The 17,048-nt window shown below is 41.8% G+C and overlaps 1 protein-coding gene across 1 annotated transcript in view; it reads left to right on the forward strand.

The window, feature by feature from the left end:
- The window catches only part of Ttc28 (tetratricopeptide repeat domain 28), a 480,228-nt gene that overhangs the window by 317,923 nt on the left and 145,257 nt on the right, over window positions 1-17,048 (forward strand). The window contains exons 7-8 of the mRNA XM_013014273.1: window positions 10,415-10,538; window positions 13,479-13,568. Coding sequence (XP_012869727.1) covers window positions 10,415-10,538; window positions 13,479-13,568 — 214 coding nt within the window. The remainder of the gene's footprint in view (window positions 1-10,414; window positions 10,539-13,478; window positions 13,569-17,048) is intronic.

Below are 17,048 nucleotides of genomic sequence, written 5' to 3' on the forward strand. Positions count from 1 at the left end.
ATGCCACAATAAATACCATCCATATAGGAGCAAAGGGAAAATGACCTTGGAAATTATATAGAACTAGGGGAGTCTGTGAGACACTGTTGGATGTTCTAACATATAGGGAAATACATTTCCAGAGTGAGGGCTTACAAATGTTTGAAGAAATAATAACCAAGGGTTTTCCTACTTCATGTGAAAGTGGTATACCCAAGCATCTCAGTGCAGGAGAACACAGAGTGAACTACACTAGGGCCCACCATGAGCAAAAGCTAAAAGCAAATGATGAGGAGAATGTCTGATGAACAGCCTGGTAGAAAAGACACTGCATACTGAGGAGCAAAGATAAGAATGATGGCTGACTTCTCAGAAGAGATATAAGCCAGAAAACAATAGGATCACTTCCTGAAACAAAACAGTTTTCCTAGAATTCAAAATCTAGGGAAAAGGGGGGAGAGGGAAACAAAAACATAGACAGACAGACAGATGGGAGGCATGGCTTGGTTGGTAGAATGCTAGCCAATGAACAAAAGCATCAAGTACTAAATTTGAGTCCCAGCCAAAAAAAAGGAGGAAGGAAGGAAGGAAGGTGGGAAGGAGAAGGGAGAAGGGAAGGCAAAAAGAATGGGAGAAGGGAAGGGAAAACTATAGGAAAAGAGAAAGAGAAGGGAAAAGGAAGGAAAGAGAAGGGAAGAGAATGGAAGGGAAAGAAAGGGCTCAAAGGATAAGATGGGGAATGAAGGAATGCTGGTATAAGGCTCTAATAGCTCACATGGACCTTGTGATATGATTAGAAGTAGACTGTAATGCATTTGTGCTGTGTGCTGTAAATCTTGCATTCTCTCTCAACCAGGGTTCCTTGTCTCAACCATAGAAAATGAGTTGTATGATTGCCACACCATTTCCCTCAAAGATGCACAGGTATGGGGCTAGATCACTCCTTGCAAAAGCCATTTTGGCCCTTAGGCTTCTTTCTGTCATACAGCCCCTTCAGGAGAACAGGCAGAGGAAGGGAGCTGGGAGGGAGAGATTGAGAGAAAGGCCCCTTTATGAACACTTGACTTTCAGCAACTGCAGGAACTACCTACTTGAATTGCTTGTGTGAAGGGCATCATCGGTGCCTCATTCACCTCTGCAGAAGGGCCATTTCCAAATTCCCCTCCTTACTACATGCCTCCTTACTACATCCCCAAGACCAGGAATCATGTCAGGCCTCCAAGCAAATCCACAATGAGTGTCAGAGGATAAGGGAGCTAATACAGAGATTAGACCTTTTGCAAATGTGGGAATAGATAAGGACACAAAAGTCCAAAAGAGATACATGGGAGATCAGTGGAAAAGTTACTGGTCCCCTCCTGAGACGCTGACCCAGGTGCCCATATTTAAAATTTAGATTCTATTCTCATCTCACTTTGGGTAGAATTAAAGCAGTTCCTCATCCTGAACCTTAAAAACTACTAATGGAAAGGAGAAATTTGAGATTTAGACATCAGTTAACTTTGTTCCCAATATTGGAGTTTTGGTGATGTCAAAGTGGTCATCCTTCCTGTGTGGCTGAGGGAAAGCAACAGATCAGGAGTCATTGCTAGTGCATGTGCCAATTGCTTCTCTGGTCTTCTGGTCTATTTTATTTTATTTATTTTTTTTAATTTAATTTAATTTTATTTGTGAACATACTGTACAGAGGGGTTACAATTGCATGGGCAGGATAATGCGTACATTTCTTACCAAGCATTGCAGCCTCCTCCTTTGTTTACCCTTCCCATCCCTTCCCAGCCTCCCTTCTGGTCTATTTTAAAGCAAAAGAACTAAAACCAAAGCAATGATTACTGGCAGAGCTGTCAAAGCTGATAAGAAAGAGTTAATGTAGGACCGGTGCTGGCTTTGCCACTGGTGCTTTTGTGGTTCTGGGGGAGTCCTCTTTTTTCTCATGCTTAACTTCCTACCTGCCACATGATGGGCCAAAATCCTACACCCAGGTGCTCCTTCTCTAAGGCAGCATGGCTGATCCCCACAATGCTGACTGTCGCAAGCTTGGGCTAGGAAACATAGCAATCCCCAGTAGTCTTAGAGAAGATTGTCCAGGATCACAGCTCACACTGGAGCTAATCCTTGCTCATTGTCTCTCTGTGAGTATATTTTAAGAGCTTATTACATGTAAGTTTATGGTCTCACTGGAACAATTCAGCATTGTAATTTCAGCATAGAAGCAAATTCTGTTTTTCAGGTGCTTCCTTATTAGCATGTCTCTGAGAGTTCAGGGCTTTTGTTTACCCTTGCTTTGTAGTGTGTTGTTAGAGACATCAGGGGACTGTAGTTCCCCCAGTCTGTGTTGTGAAACTGGAATAATAGAAAGTGGAGCTGGGTCTGTTTTCCCTAATTCTTCCATTGTAGTTTAGCCAATGGTATCCCCAGCTACACAGTGCAAGCTAGGCACTGTGTGTACCCTTGTAGCACACACAGCACATGACTGGAGTGGCATGTGTACCACTGGTGAATTTTTAATGTCTGAATGATATCGTATATGTAGACAATCAATCCATGGGTTTTTTAAAAATAATCATTTGGTTTTTATGTTTTCACTAGTTCACTAGCTATATAATGGACAGATGTTCACATGTTTAACAAAATGGCAATGGTCCTGAAGATTTATAAATCATGCATTAATGAAAATGGGTGTATCTTATGAAGTATAGAGATATCTCCCTATAGTGAAGGAAAATCAGAACAATTTAAATATAAGCAAAATGAATGGTAATATATGGTTCCATTTAAAAGCACTGAAGCATGAAAAAGAAAAAAATCACCTAAACTTCAAATGCAGACCAATTGGAAGAACTTTAGACTGATGTCCTACTGACATACTTGATTTTCTTTATAATAATTATCAATGGGAAAAATCCAGAGTTTTAGTGCTCAAATAATATTTTTGTATTGATAATTATAAAGCAATAAAGGAAATATTCCAAAATTAAAAGAAAATATTTTAAAACTTTTCAGAAGTAAAAAATTAAAAATATCACCAACATAATGCCATAAACTTAGAAAAAAAGCATTTTTGACTTTGTAAGTAATGCTAGTCAAATTTTTTCATTTGTTCACATTACTTTTCTGTTGGAGCCACACTAGTCCTAGCCTAGGACTCAACTGATTACTGAGGTTGGTTTCTTCATGATAAAGTCAGGCTTCTACTTGTCTACTTTCAGTTTTAAGACCAGAAACTTGTGGAAAGCATATTGAGGGAAATGCAGTGTGTTGCAAGCATGCAGCTATCTAGGGATAGGACAAGCAGCCTCCTCTACTGGCCCAGCCACGGGGCGTCTCTCCAGAACTCTGCTGAGGACTGCTCCTCCTCATCAAACCTTGCGAGTGCTCCTGTGCTCAAAGTCTGCCTAGGAGACCTCTCAGGCATCTCCCACCTTCAGATTCACTCCAAACTGTCTCCTTCTCCTAATACCTACTTGTTTAAATTTCTGAAAATGGATGCCAGGCCCAAAGCAGGAAACTGATCATCAGCAGATTTGCTGTCTTTCAGTTAGGTGGCCAACCGCCATGGACAGGCGAGGGTCTTCCTGTGGTAATTACATGGCCAGTTGTGGCTCCCAGTATGTGGGAATGAAGCAACGGTTTCATGAGAAAATGATTACCTGGTAGGTGGAAGATTAATCCTTTAGAAAATTATCCATGGTTCTCAATAATCTGCTGGAAACTTCTTCAGACATTATGAATGTCTCTGTCCCTACATGCATAAGTCTAGTATTTAAGCCTTGTATCAAACCAAAAGAACACTTTACATTAGCCTTACATTTGTTTCATATAAATAAACCCTATCACTTCTCATTCTTTCTTGGCTATTATCAAAGCTGGAATAAATGTGTAGTTAGAAGGGCAAGTGACCTGATGTTTAACTTCTTTGGTTTTTTAGAACAACAATTGTCTTTCTTCCAGACATTTATGTCCATGGATAGTGCTAATGGCTGCCTGGTCTGTTAGGACTGAGTTTCTGATGGCTCTTGAATAGCTTCTCTCCGTCAGCCATGTGTAAACTACTAACATTCCACAGCCTCCCATAAGACTTGTAAAGCAAACAGAACCCAGAGCTGTTCCCAGCTGTGATCTACAGACACCAGCCAGTCTTACACTGGCTTTATCTTGTGACCCTAGAAGGAGTTACAAGAGTTATAGATACAAGCTGTGCATTTTGACCTCTGCAGGGATTTGGACTAAAATTCAGAAGTAGGACTGGAGACTCACTCCCTGCTCTGTGTTTCAGATGTTATGGTCTTTTCTTTGAGTTTCATTACCCATGCATTAAGGTACTGAGCATATTATTTTTGCCATAAGTTTACAGATAACCTCCTGCTAGGACAGATGTTCAGAAATTGTGGCATAAAGAGAGGGTTGGAAGAATAGCTGTGATATTGATGTTTGAACATGTCTGTACACGGGCTGGAGACATGGTCTATCAGTAGCCTGCCTTGTAAGCTTGAGTCCCTGAGTTCAAATCCCAGAACATCCCCCCCACCCAAAGAACATATCTAAATACACACAAATGGAAAGATCACCAAAGTTCCACACTAATATTATAATTAACAGCAGTAAAAGGCTTGATGACCTTTTTTACCAGTACAAACTACTCATTTTAATTTCAAAAAAAATTTTTGCCAAAAACTCACACAGAGAATTGAATAATAGCTTAGACTTCCTGTTAGATCATTTCTCTTGGCTGAAGGATGAAAATCCTGGGATTGGAATGAATGAGAACTCAATAGTTTATAGTTCTGGGAAGAAATTTTTTTCTGTCTTTACAAAAATCTTTGGTACAACTCACATTTGACTTCATGTTCAGACTTTCCCAGCTGGCACTATAGGGTAAACTTTGAAGGGAGAACATCCTGTTTCTGCTAAACCCCTTCCAGGCTAGCTGCTTCTCGAAAATGCTGGTATAACAAAAGAGAAGCCCCTGGATGAGTCCATTCTGGCCCCTAAAGGGTTGCTCTGGAGAATCTTCTTTGAAGGTTTTTCCTATGCAGGTGTCACTAGAGAATAAAATGGATCTTTTTATTGTAAGCTGTGAAGAGACAAAGGACGCAGCTTTTCATGTAAAGGTGGGGTCTTACTGCAGCAGCCAATGAGTGTGTTGTAATAAGTGCTGTCTGCATCTCTTGAGGTAGGTTTAATAACCTGCAGAAAGCTCCAGCAGGATCAATAAGCCTTTTACAGCTAACAGAGCTCTATATCTGTCCTCAGGAATTCTGCCTTGATGAGCTGTAGGGGGTCTTTCTATGCCCAGGACTACTTGCTGGCATTCTTGCTGTCTCTCTTGTATGTCCCACTGCCACTTGGGCTGTGGTGACCATTTCAGGGAGAAAAGAGTGGGGATATTTCTTCATCCGCCTCCGTTACCTTTCAGAGAGGAAGCCATGCCAGCCGAATTCTTCAGTTTCAGCATGCTGGTGACTGGCACTTGGGTTTTTCCATTTGTTCATTCCAGCTGGTGTCTGTCAGCTGGGGCCAGGTTGGAGCACAGGTTCCCAGTGTTAGACCACTCTGTCTAGAGCCTGGACACAGTGTGGTGTGTGCATCCAGTTTACTACTACGGCACATGAGGCTGTCATTAGAAATGGAATTTCCCCTTGAGATTTTTTTTTAATTTAAGCTGTTCAAAATGTTTTTTTTTAAGAACTGCACTTCTCAAAAATCTTTTCCCAGAGAAGGAAAAGTATCAGCATTTCGTTCTGGAAGAAGATATCCCTGAGGGCTCATGAGGCCCCAGACTTGTTGCTCTCAATCTGGATGTCCATTCTTAGTCTGATCCACACACTTGTAGAATTGTGAGGGCTGCGGTGAAGAAATGCTTAAGATTGGCAGCTGTTAGGCACCTGCTTGTTGCCTCTCATCCCATTGCCCTATTGGCCTGAGGGCCCCTTAACTTCCATTAAAAATCTCAAATATATGAGGAAAGAGTGAAATTCATTGAATCTGGAGTGTTCTGAATGGTTTCTTGGTTTTATCTGTCTGCACTGGAGTAGGGCTGTAAGGTTGAACTGGAATGCTTTGGAGTCAATCTTTGCTTGGAACACTTGGCAGCAGTTTGTGGTGGTAAACTGTCAAAAATTACTTACCTTCTTATTTATTTATAAAATTTCTATTATCTTTAAGTAGTTGTACAAAGGGGATTCAAGTCAACATGTCAGTTTATGAGTACAATTCATCTTAATCAATGTTGCCCTTTCCATCATTCTTCCTATCTCTCCCAACCTCACCCCATCATCTCAAGTTATCTTCTTGATTCATTTGGTCTCTATTTAACCTAGTTTAACTTAACTTTTGATAGGTATTTTTAAGGCCAAATGAAGGAAGAGAAATTGAGAGAATGTGCAGTACATGTACGTACACAGTATATATATGGTGGTACTAGAGTTTGAACGTCCGGGGGCATTCTTACCACTGAGCAACCTCTCCACCTCTGATTTTTGTTTCTTATTTTTGAGATGGGTTATTTTTGAGATGCTTTCTGCCCTGGCTGTTCCCCGGGTGCTTTTCTCCTGTGTTGCACTTCCCTATAGCTAGGATAAGAGACCCAAGCCACCACATCCAGCTCTTCGTTGAAAAAGGGTCTCACAAACTGTTTCACTCACCAGGCTAGTCGTGAGCTGCAATTCCCAAACATCTCAGCCTCTAATTAGCTAGAATTTTAGAGGAGGCTCAGTGGTAGAGTGCCTACCTAGCAGATTCTGCAGTGAGCATGGGAGCACAGGTGTCTGTGAGATTTGGTTTCAGTTCTTCTGGGTAATAGCTAGAAGTAGATTCAGTGGGTCATAAGATGATTTTATGTTTAGTTATTTGAGGAATCTCCATATTGTTTTCCATTATGACAATGTCATTTTACTTTCCTAGCAGCAGTACATGGGGCACAACTTCTGTCTGCCTTACCAACACGGGTTATTATTTTTTTAATGCCTTCTATCATTCAAATGGATATAAGGTGATATTTCTTGGTGGTTTTGATTTTCACTTCCTATTGACTACTGATGCTAACTTTCATGTGTTTATTAGCCACTTGTATATCTTGTATTGAGAAATACCTTCAAGTTCAATGCCATTTTTAATAGGTTTAATTGGTTTTTGGTGGGTTTTAAGAGTTCTTCATTTGTCCTAGATAGCCCATTATCAAGTGTACAGTTCACAAATGCCTTGCCTCATGCTGTGTATTGTCCTTTCCCTCTCTTGGTAGTGACCTTTAATGGACAAAGTTTTTGTTTGGAGATTTTGGCATTTTTGTTTTTTTAGTTCTGATAAAGTTTAGTTTACTTTTAGTTTTATTGTTGGGATTTGGGGGTCATTTAGGAAATCACTGCTAAATCCAAGTTGTGGGTATTTCCTTGGTGAGATGAAGATTGGCTAAATTGGGATAACAACTAGAACTTTAAGGTGTGTTATTTCCTGTGAGATATGGTGTAATTTGTGAGGTTTAGTGTGTGTGTGTGTGCGTGTGTGTGTATATGTGTGTGTGTGTGTGTGTGTGTGTGTGTGTGTTGTGTGTTACTGGGGTTTGAATTCAGGGCCTTGCACTTACTAGGCAAAGAATCTACCTATTGAGCCATGTCCCTAACTCTTATGTCTTTAGTTGTTGGGTTTTTGTTTTTTCAGATAGAGTCTCATGCTTTTGTCCTACACCAGCCTTGAACTAGGATCCTCTTATCTTTGCTGCACTGTAGCTGAGATCACAAGTGTGAACCACCATAGCCAACTTTTTTTGAGATACATAGTCTCACTAACTTTTTCCCCGATTGGCTTTAAACCATGATCTTCCCAATCTCTACCTGTCTATCAGCTGGGAATGAGTCATCATGTCCAGCATACCTATTATGGGATTGTTAATGGGCAGCCTGTTTAGTTTAAGAAGTACATGGTTCAGAAACAAAGAATGACTGGGCAAGTCACTTAATCTCTGAGCCATAGTTATATGTTTTAGAGTTGCACACCGTCATTATGAGCATATTTTGTTCAGGAGTCAGGTTTGTTTTGTTTTGTGGGAAATGTGGGTGGGGATGAACCTAGGGCCTGTGAGAAGACGATCACTCTACTACTGAGCCATACCCTTGGCCTAGGAATCCCCCTTTTTTTTTTTAAGGTGCTGGTCCTGGGGCTTGAACTGAGGACCTAGACACTGTCCCTTAGTTTCCTTGCTCAAGGTTGGTGCTCTACTACTTGAGCCACAGCTCCACTCCTAGTTTTTGGTGATTAATTGGAGATAAGAGTCTCATGGGCTCTCCTGCCCAGGCTGGCTTTGAACCACAATCCTCAGATCTCATCTAGGATTACAGGCTAACCCACCAGCACTCTGCTCTAGGAATCTAATGTTTTACGTAAAAACAAAACAAAACTCCTTAGTTTAAGCAGTGGGGAGAAAAGGAATATAATTTCAGGATCTAGAGGGTAGCAATACAGTGAATTCTAGACAGGAAGTACAGCTGGAGCCTCAGGGGAGACTTGGGGTCATGTGGCTCTCATCAGGCAATTGTTTTTCTCCTTCTCCTGGCTCACTTAGTGCAGAAACTTTTACTTTTCTGTGCGTAGAGGTGGGACACATGACCATTCTCATCCTAGTCCTGCATAATCACCTGAAACTGATTGTCAACTTGTAGCTGTCAGAGAAACTCTAGTCTGAAGTCCCAAGGCCTGATAACCAATCCTCAAGAGGGTACATCTGCATGGCTCAGCTGAGTTCTGTGGTCTTCTGGGGTATAAAGGGCTGAGGCAGTAACAGTGAATCCCACTATCTCTAGCCCAGACCCTGAGAAAGGCTGTCTATGTAAGACACAGCAAACACTCCCTGTGCTGGCAGAATAACCTGGGTGTTCCAGGGACCAGTGACTTCAGCCTCCTTTGGGAGCTGGTGAAAGCTGCAGATGCCTGCCCTGCCCAGATGCCCTGCATGCTATGTTTACACAGCCTCAGGTGTGCCATGCCTAGGAGCTGGAGAAACATGCCTAGGCACTGTCAGGCTCTCACTTCTGCACCACTGACCCAGGGTTTCTTTGTGGTGGTGGCTACCCTGGGCACAATGCAATGTGGCCTCATAGTTGACCCAACTGCCAGTGGCAACTTTTCCCAAATGGTGATAATCAAATGTCTCCAGAGACTGCCAGATGGCCTGAGGGAGAAACTAACCTCATGGGGGAACCCTTACTGTGGAAGATTAAGCAAAATAATGCATGAAATGTTTTATAAACCAGTAATATCTGCAGACATATTACTCAGTCTGAGGGAATTCACCCTCTGAAACCTAAAGCCTGTGCAAAAAGATTGGTTTTTAAAAAGGCTTTTGGTGAGTTTTTATTTCTTCTTCATGTCAAGTTTTATACCATTCTTGTAACATAACTGTATTAATTTAGAAAGCCATTTCTTTTTACTTTGCATTTCTCAGCTAGAGTAAGATGTTTATTCATGTAGCTATCACATCCACACATGTGCCCTTGTCCTTGTTTTATATAAAATACTTCTCGATGAACAGTAAGATGTTTCAAAGAAATCTTTTGGGGAGGGTTGGACTGTAAGTACTCAGGAAGTTCCACTGCTGTGGCCAACTGTGGGGATGTAAAAACGGGTCAAATCCAGAGCACATTATTAAGTTCTGATGCACAGATGTTTGAGGCTCATTGAAATAGATTATAAAAGCTGGGATTGTTATAGTAGCTTCCTGTAAATTTTTCACAATGAATAGTGGAAGTAAATATCTTCTCAATTTAAATTTCTTTGTTTTAGAGGAGAAAGCTAAGTTATGCGTTCCAAACAAATTTGGCTGGCTTCACTCAATGCGGCCTAAATGTTCCTTTTCCGTGTCCTCCATTTCCCATTTGTGCAACCACATGAGCCCCTGCCTCTGCCCCAAGCACATTGTAGTGACACCATCAAGTGGACTCTCAAAGAATGTGTGTCGCATGGGAAGAAGGAAGGGCAGGAGAGCAGGCGACATGCCAGCATGTGCCCAAGATGTCAGCTCTGGCCTGCTGGCCCCATGCTCACACCTGCTGTGTTCAATGTCATGTTGAGAGTATCCTAACAGAAGGGCTTTCCAGTCCTGGACATGTTTTCTGCACAAGCCAGACTCTAAGGACATATTAAGCAAATTAATTCTTTTTTTTTTTTTTTGTCAGCATATCTAATGCTTGTCCCTCATTACAAATGGAAGTTCTTTCATTGTCTTAGGCCAAAGGGCCATTTAAAAGCATGGATATGTGCATATTTTAAAATAAAATGAAAAGATGTATGCATAATTTGTTCCCATTTCTAGGGTTTAATATCTATATTAAAAATCTAGGGGGGAGGGGTGATGCAGATGGGTGGAGGCCTCATTTCCAGCCATTTCTGAGCATTAACTATCAGATTTGAAAGACTCATTCCAACTTAAAATCTTTCACCTCAGAAGAGAATGGGCAGATACTGTCATGCTTGCCTGAGGATGATGAACAGCCTTTGCTCTCTGCCCAGCAGAAGGTAGACAACTCCAAGGGCTTCCTAGCGCTGAACTCCAATAGCCCACCTCTGAAGTAATTTCTGGGTCTGCAATTTGACTCTGTGCTTGTACATTAGGTTTAGTCATTAGGTCTCACATGCAAGGGCAGAAGGAAGCCATTCTCACATGCAGAATGAATTGTGAAGAGGAAATACTTTTACTGTAGCTTCAGACACTAAAGATAGCAAGTGCCAAGACTGATGTTTTTCTTGTCAGCAAAGGGAGAGGGACTGAAAATCACCTTCGGGTCATGTGGATTTTCTGGGTTACCCACAGTGGCAGCTGTGAAGTACACTTGGGAGTTTTTCCCTTTTGAAAGCATGTGGGTGTTATGCTCTGCTCTGCCTCTCACATCTGGTGATCAGAGCTCAGGGTCAACAGGGGAAATGTCTGACTGTGCATGCAGATTTGCAGTTTGTCCATAAAAGATTTAGTGCTGTTTTTTCAGCCCTCTGTGTCAGGCTTCAATTGCATGAATGCTCATTAAAGAGCAGCAGCTCTGTGAGCCCAGGCATATACACACAGCTTCCATCAATACTGCCAGAAGTGGGTGTGTAGCAGGGGGGCTCAGGATGGGGATAGGGGAACAAAATTAGGCTCCTAAAGCAAGATCAATAAAGCACAATTTATCTGCTTCCTGGGGTTGCTGTTTCAATAATTTTCATTGAGTAACCACTAAGTGCCAGCCACTATTCCAGGTGTGAAGGAGTCAAAGTAGAATGGATATTTATGGTTCCTTCCCTCACCTATAGTCAGTTAGGCAAAGACACCTGGAATAGACGGTCATAACAACAAGAAGTGCTAGGGTAGAAGGCTAGTCACTGGGCACCTTTCAAAGAGAAAGTAGCATTTAAGGCTGGACACCAGTGGCTCGTGCCTATAATCCTAGCTACTCAGGAAGGTGAGATCCGAGGATTGTTGTTCAAAGGCCAGTCTGGGCAGAAAAGTCCCTGTGAAACTCTTATCTCCAATTAACCACTCAAAAACCAGACATGGAGCTGCGGCTTAAAGTGGTAGAGCACTACCCTTGAGCAAAAGAGCTTAGGGGCAGTGCCCAGGCCCTGAGTTCAAGGCCCTATGACCCCCCAAAAAAACAAAACAAAACAAAACCAAGTGGCCTTTGAACCAAGTCCTAGAAAGAGAATAGCAATTCCCCAAACAGAGACGAGGGTGACAGGACATTGCAGGAATAAAAACAGAGACCATGTCAGTTCATACCATGTCCTGGACCTGGCAGGCTGTTCTTGGAGACACCACTAGACAGTGGCTCAGACCAGGCTCTGGATTTTGGTTTCACTCAATGTCTTGAGCAATAGGAAACTATCCAGCCATTTCCTGTCTTCTTTGCTGATCTGTCTTCTTTGTCAGTCCCTGATCAAGGAAGTCTCTAGAGCAAAGTGGTCATGGGTTACTTATAGTAGAATCTAGAATTAGTCTTGCTCTCATAAGCAGTGGTACGCCCAGACCCTCCCAAGCCCCCTGAGCTTTGTACCTGGGCCCTTTTTCTATCCTTGCTCACCTAGCCCTTGAGACTGGGCTTTTGCTTCATTTTCAGATTAGTCTTCCCATCCCCGGTACAAGAGGTAGTCCAGATACTGAGTTTGTCTCTTGTCTGTCTACCTCCTCCTGGGACCTGTATTTTCTCCACATTCCAACCACTCATTGGGAGTCTCTGACAGCTTTCCTAGTCACACCACTGTCACCTGCTCATGGTGCATGCCTGCAAACACTCACAGTTATACCCAATCCACTAACCAGACCTACAAGCCTATTCTATCTCAGTTCTGCCTGGATCTGCTGCCTCTCTGGAGGTACAGGTTTAGACTAATAGTGGTTCTGTGCTCTTCTTCCATCAGTAAGTTCATGAAATCCAGGCTCAGTTTCTCTCTGTTCTCCATTAGCCATGTTGCCTGCCCAGCATGTCTGTGGCAAACACACTTTCCTCACATGATCCCATGATTCCTGGCTGCTGTGTGTGTGCCCATGTTAGGCAGACATGAGTCACTCTAATGAAAAACCTAGCAGAACAACCTCAGGGAAGAAGCGCTTCTTTTGGCTCACATATTCAGAGGTTCAAGTTCATTGTGGCAGGAGGCTTGGCAGAGCAGAGCAGCTCCCATCATCATGACCAGGGAGCAGAGAGAGGGAGAATGCCTGCCTTGTGGGCTATCTCCTTTTATCCCTTTGTATCCCATTTGGTCCCCAGCCCTAAGGAATGGTGGTGTCCATCAGCAGGGTGAGTCTCTTCCCCCTCGTTAGTGCTCTGTGGAAATTCACCATCACAGACACACCCAAAGGTGATCTTTATCAATCTCCTAGGTCCTGCTCAATCCAGTCAAGCCCACCATCAAGATGAGCCCTCATATGTACTTAGATGATCCTCTCCTCTGGAGTGCGGGTGGGCCTATGACTTGCCTTTACCCACAAGCCAGTTATTTATGTGCATAAAATGTAGCACCCTTGCTGGATATAAGGGAACAGGTAGTCCTGTTGGGGACCCCAAGCTCAATTGAGGAGCTGAGGGCAGTCTCCACTGATAGACATCAAAACAGAACAAAACATGACAGCACCTTGAAGCTCATGGTTCTACTACTAGTAACTTCCCCCAAATGACACAAACAGTAAGCTGAGTCTTTGTATGACGCTCAGACCTGGTAGGTGAGACCCAGTTAGGTTATACCTGGACTTCTCATGCCCCCAACTGTGACATAACGAGTGAGTGTTGTTTTAAGCCACTGGAACCTGTGGAAATGTTACCCAGCAGTAGATGGCAAATACAGTGTCTCAGCCGAGCACAACAAGATGTAGAGATTAGAGTATCCGTTCTGGTTAAACGCTTGGCATCTGGTAATTAGATGTGTAATTGTGCTTTATTAAACATTTTTCTCTTTCCTAGCACTCCTAAGGAAATGGGACATTTTCATTTTCTACAAGGAACTGGTTCATCACCTTAATTGTCTCTTTCCTGAAACAGGTGTCTTGGAGAAAGGACAGCAGATGGGATCCAGCAGCTGGAGCAGAAGTCTGAAATTGCAGAGATTAGGTTGAGTGCAACCTCAGTGCAGTAGAGAACAAAGGACAAAGAAAAGCACTCTTGAAGGCTTTCTGCAGTGTGGGAGGGAGTCAGCAGGGTCTCAAGTGCAGTAATAAACGGTTCTGGGAGAGTGTTTACCATTCCTGTAGAAACCCAGACAATTTACAAATGTTTACTGGTAGAAAGATGAACATTTGTCCAAAGGATTTCCAATCTCTTGTTTTCATAGCCATATGAAATCGATGTTATTTGTGTGTCATTCGCACAGCAATTTTCCCATTTATTGTTAGTTTTTCTGGTCGTCAATCATTGAACTTCAGTTGGCCCTGGCATGTGTGTGGAACAGGATAATCTCCATTTTATGTAGAGGAAACACCCACTGGGTACACTGCCACTTGTTGCATCCTCCTGTGATCTCCACAGTAGGTCCATGAAATGAGCATCTTTATCTCTGTTTTGTTAAGGCAGCAGCTAAGGCCAAAAGAGGTCAAGTGATGTGTCTGAGAGTGCACAGCAAGCCAGTCTCAAAAACAGAACCCACACCCCACCTGCTTCAAAACTGCCTGCACTCCAGATCAGTGGTTCTCAAAGTGCCCAAGAGCTTTTCAGGACATCTCTGAGTTAAGACTGTTTTCATAAGAACACAGACAGGCTGGCTGCCTTTTGTTTTTACTGTGATGTTTGCACAAAAGCAAGGATGGGGGAACTGCTAAAATGAGCATGGATGCAGGCAGTGCACCCAAGCCACACTACTGCCATAGAATCACAGTAAGGGCAAGGTGCTTTCACATAGGGATGTCCTCGTCATGTAACAAGGCCTCAACTCTTGTGTTTGTGACTTCTTAATGTTCTCCATCGTCAAATGGTTGTCAGCCATAAAGCACTTCTGCTTTCTACCTACTCCACTCCCTGTGGCCATCTCTAAGGAAAGTCTGTGTGGTCATTTGCATTGTGAGCTGAATTGAGAGAGAGAGAGAGTGTGTGTGTGTGTGTGAGAGAGAGAGAGAGAGACAGACAGACAGAGAAAGAAACAGAGACAAAGACAGAGACTGGGGATTGAACTCAGAGCCTTGAGCACTCTAGGGAAGCATTCTACCAATTGAGCCACACTTTCAGTCCATTTATTTTTAGTTTTCAGGTTTTTTGTGGGGTTTTTTGTGGTTTTTTTTTTCGTGTGTTTTTGTTTTGAGATAGGGTCTTGCTAGCTTTGTCCAAGTTTGGCCTGTCCTTAAATTCAGGATCCCTCTGCTTCCACCTCCTGAGCAGCTTGGATTTCAGGTGTGTACCACCATGCATAGCTGAGTGTTTTTCGTTTATTAGTACATGCTGATCATACAAAGGATTTTTATTATATTTCCATACACATGTGTAATGTACTTTGATCAAATCAGCTTTCCCCTCATTCCCTTTTTAAATAATTTTTAATGAATTTCATTATACTCTTTTCATATATATCATATTGTATAAGGAAATATGTCAATGTGGGAAGATATGTAGCCTCAGAGAACAATGTTTTTCAAATAGCTGATGCCTGCTGTTATATAATCATGAGTGAGGACAGTCTAAGCCCCACATACACCAGTGCATTTTAAAGTAACAGCATGAAAAGTTCACTGAAGGAAGGTTCAGCTTCTAAGCTTTTAAAGTTTATGTTGAGTTTTGGTGTAGTAGTAAAGGAAAAATACGTGTCATCTTTTTCTACTTGTGAGGCTGGGTTCTCTTCATGTATTTCAGCTAAAAAAAGTCCATCTCCGCAAACTGAATACAGAAGCAAATAAGGTACCCTATTTGCTGTTGTTTTTGTGCTGATACCAGGGCTTGAATTCAGGGTCTTGTGCTCTCGCTCTGCTTTCTCACTCATGGCCGGAACTCTACTATTTGAGTCCTTCAGTTTCAACTGTAGGTTTTGTTAAGCAAACATTAATGATTTTTTAAAAAGTAAACTGATACCATTATTTTTATAATTTTGTTGTTGTATTAGAGGATATCATTACTTTTTTAAAATAAAAAATATGTTATTAGCCAAGTGCTAGTGGCTCATGCCTGTAATTCTACCTGCTCATCAAGTTGAAATCTGATGATCGCAGTTCAAAGCCAGCCTGGGCAGGAAAGTCCATGAGACCCATCTCCAGTTAACCACCAAAAAGCCAGAAGTAGAGCCGTGGCATAAGTGGTAGAACACTAGCCTTGAACAAAGAACCTCAGGGACAGCGTGCCCAGGCCTTGAGTTCAAGCCCCAGGATGGGCATAAAAACAATAAAAAGTATAAAAATATGCCATTTGTTTTCAAATTTTTCTTATATTAAATACTGGTATTATAATGCACATGAATCAAAGCTCTTTGGATTTATTTTTAAGTATATAAAGGGATCCTGAAACCAAAAGAGAATTTTTATGTTAATCAATTAATTCATTAGGTGTGTGTGTGTGTGTGTGTGTGTGTGTGTGTGTGTGTGTGTGTGTGTGTGTGTGTCTGGGGTGAAACCCAGGGCCTTGCACATGTTAGGCAAGTGTGCTACCACTAAGCTTCACTCTCAACCCACCAAAAAGTGTTCTTGGAATGGATACTTCATGCTAGCTTATTTCTAGTCCCTGAATGCCTGTTCTGAACCTAAAATGAAATGTTGTAAGTAGGCCAAACTTGATAAGACATTGTAATAGTGCTGATTCTTTTCATAAATGAAAATGATGCCGTTTTACCTTTATTACTCTTGATCTTGCTGCTGAGAAAGAAATCTCCTGATGATAGTGGATTATACACAATTATCACTTGACTCCATCACCATAATTCCCTTTTACTAAATGGAATTCATAAATTAGGCATGACTTTGCTGAACTGATATAATACGGGAAAACATTATATATTCATGTCTGCATTTATTATTAGGTAATCTGTAGATTTTTTTTCTTCCAAGTTAATGCTCAATTTTAGGTATGTAAAACTGCAGACTGTTTGCTGACCAGTTAAGGTAATCAAACTTGCCACTGAAACAATTGCCTAACCTTGCAGTCTGGAGGCAATGTAAATTTTTATAGATTGCTCATTACCTCACCCCCATCATTCCTGTTTAATAGAATGATTCTTGGGACCCAAGTGGTAGGAAGATACATACCTTGTGTTGTCAATCATCAACACTGAGTTGTCAGGAATAATGAGTTCTCTGACATGGACCATTTAAAAACACCTAACAAATGTACTATATGTGACCACAGCACATCTCTTGCCTGTGGTTGATAGTGTTTGATATTTTTTATATACTTAAGCTAAACATTTTCATCCTTTGAATTTTATTGTTAAAAATAATATCTACTTCGCATTAACATCAGTGGCAGCCCTCAAAATCCGTAATGACTGGACCTTTGCAGAAACTATCAATATCTATTCTTCTTCCCTGACTGCTCATGATTTAATATAAAAATTTTCCTTCACAATGGAGACATTGTATTAGTCAGTTTGGTGGTAGTACAATTAAGTGGCTGAGGCAATTAACTTATAAAGAGAAAAGATTT

This window comes from Dipodomys ordii, unplaced genomic scaffold (assembly GCF_000151885.1).
Source record: "Dipodomys ordii isolate 6190 unplaced genomic scaffold, Dord_2.0 Scaffold23, whole genome shotgun sequence".
Lineage (NCBI taxonomy): Eukaryota > Metazoa > Chordata > Mammalia > Rodentia > Heteromyidae > Dipodomys > Dipodomys ordii.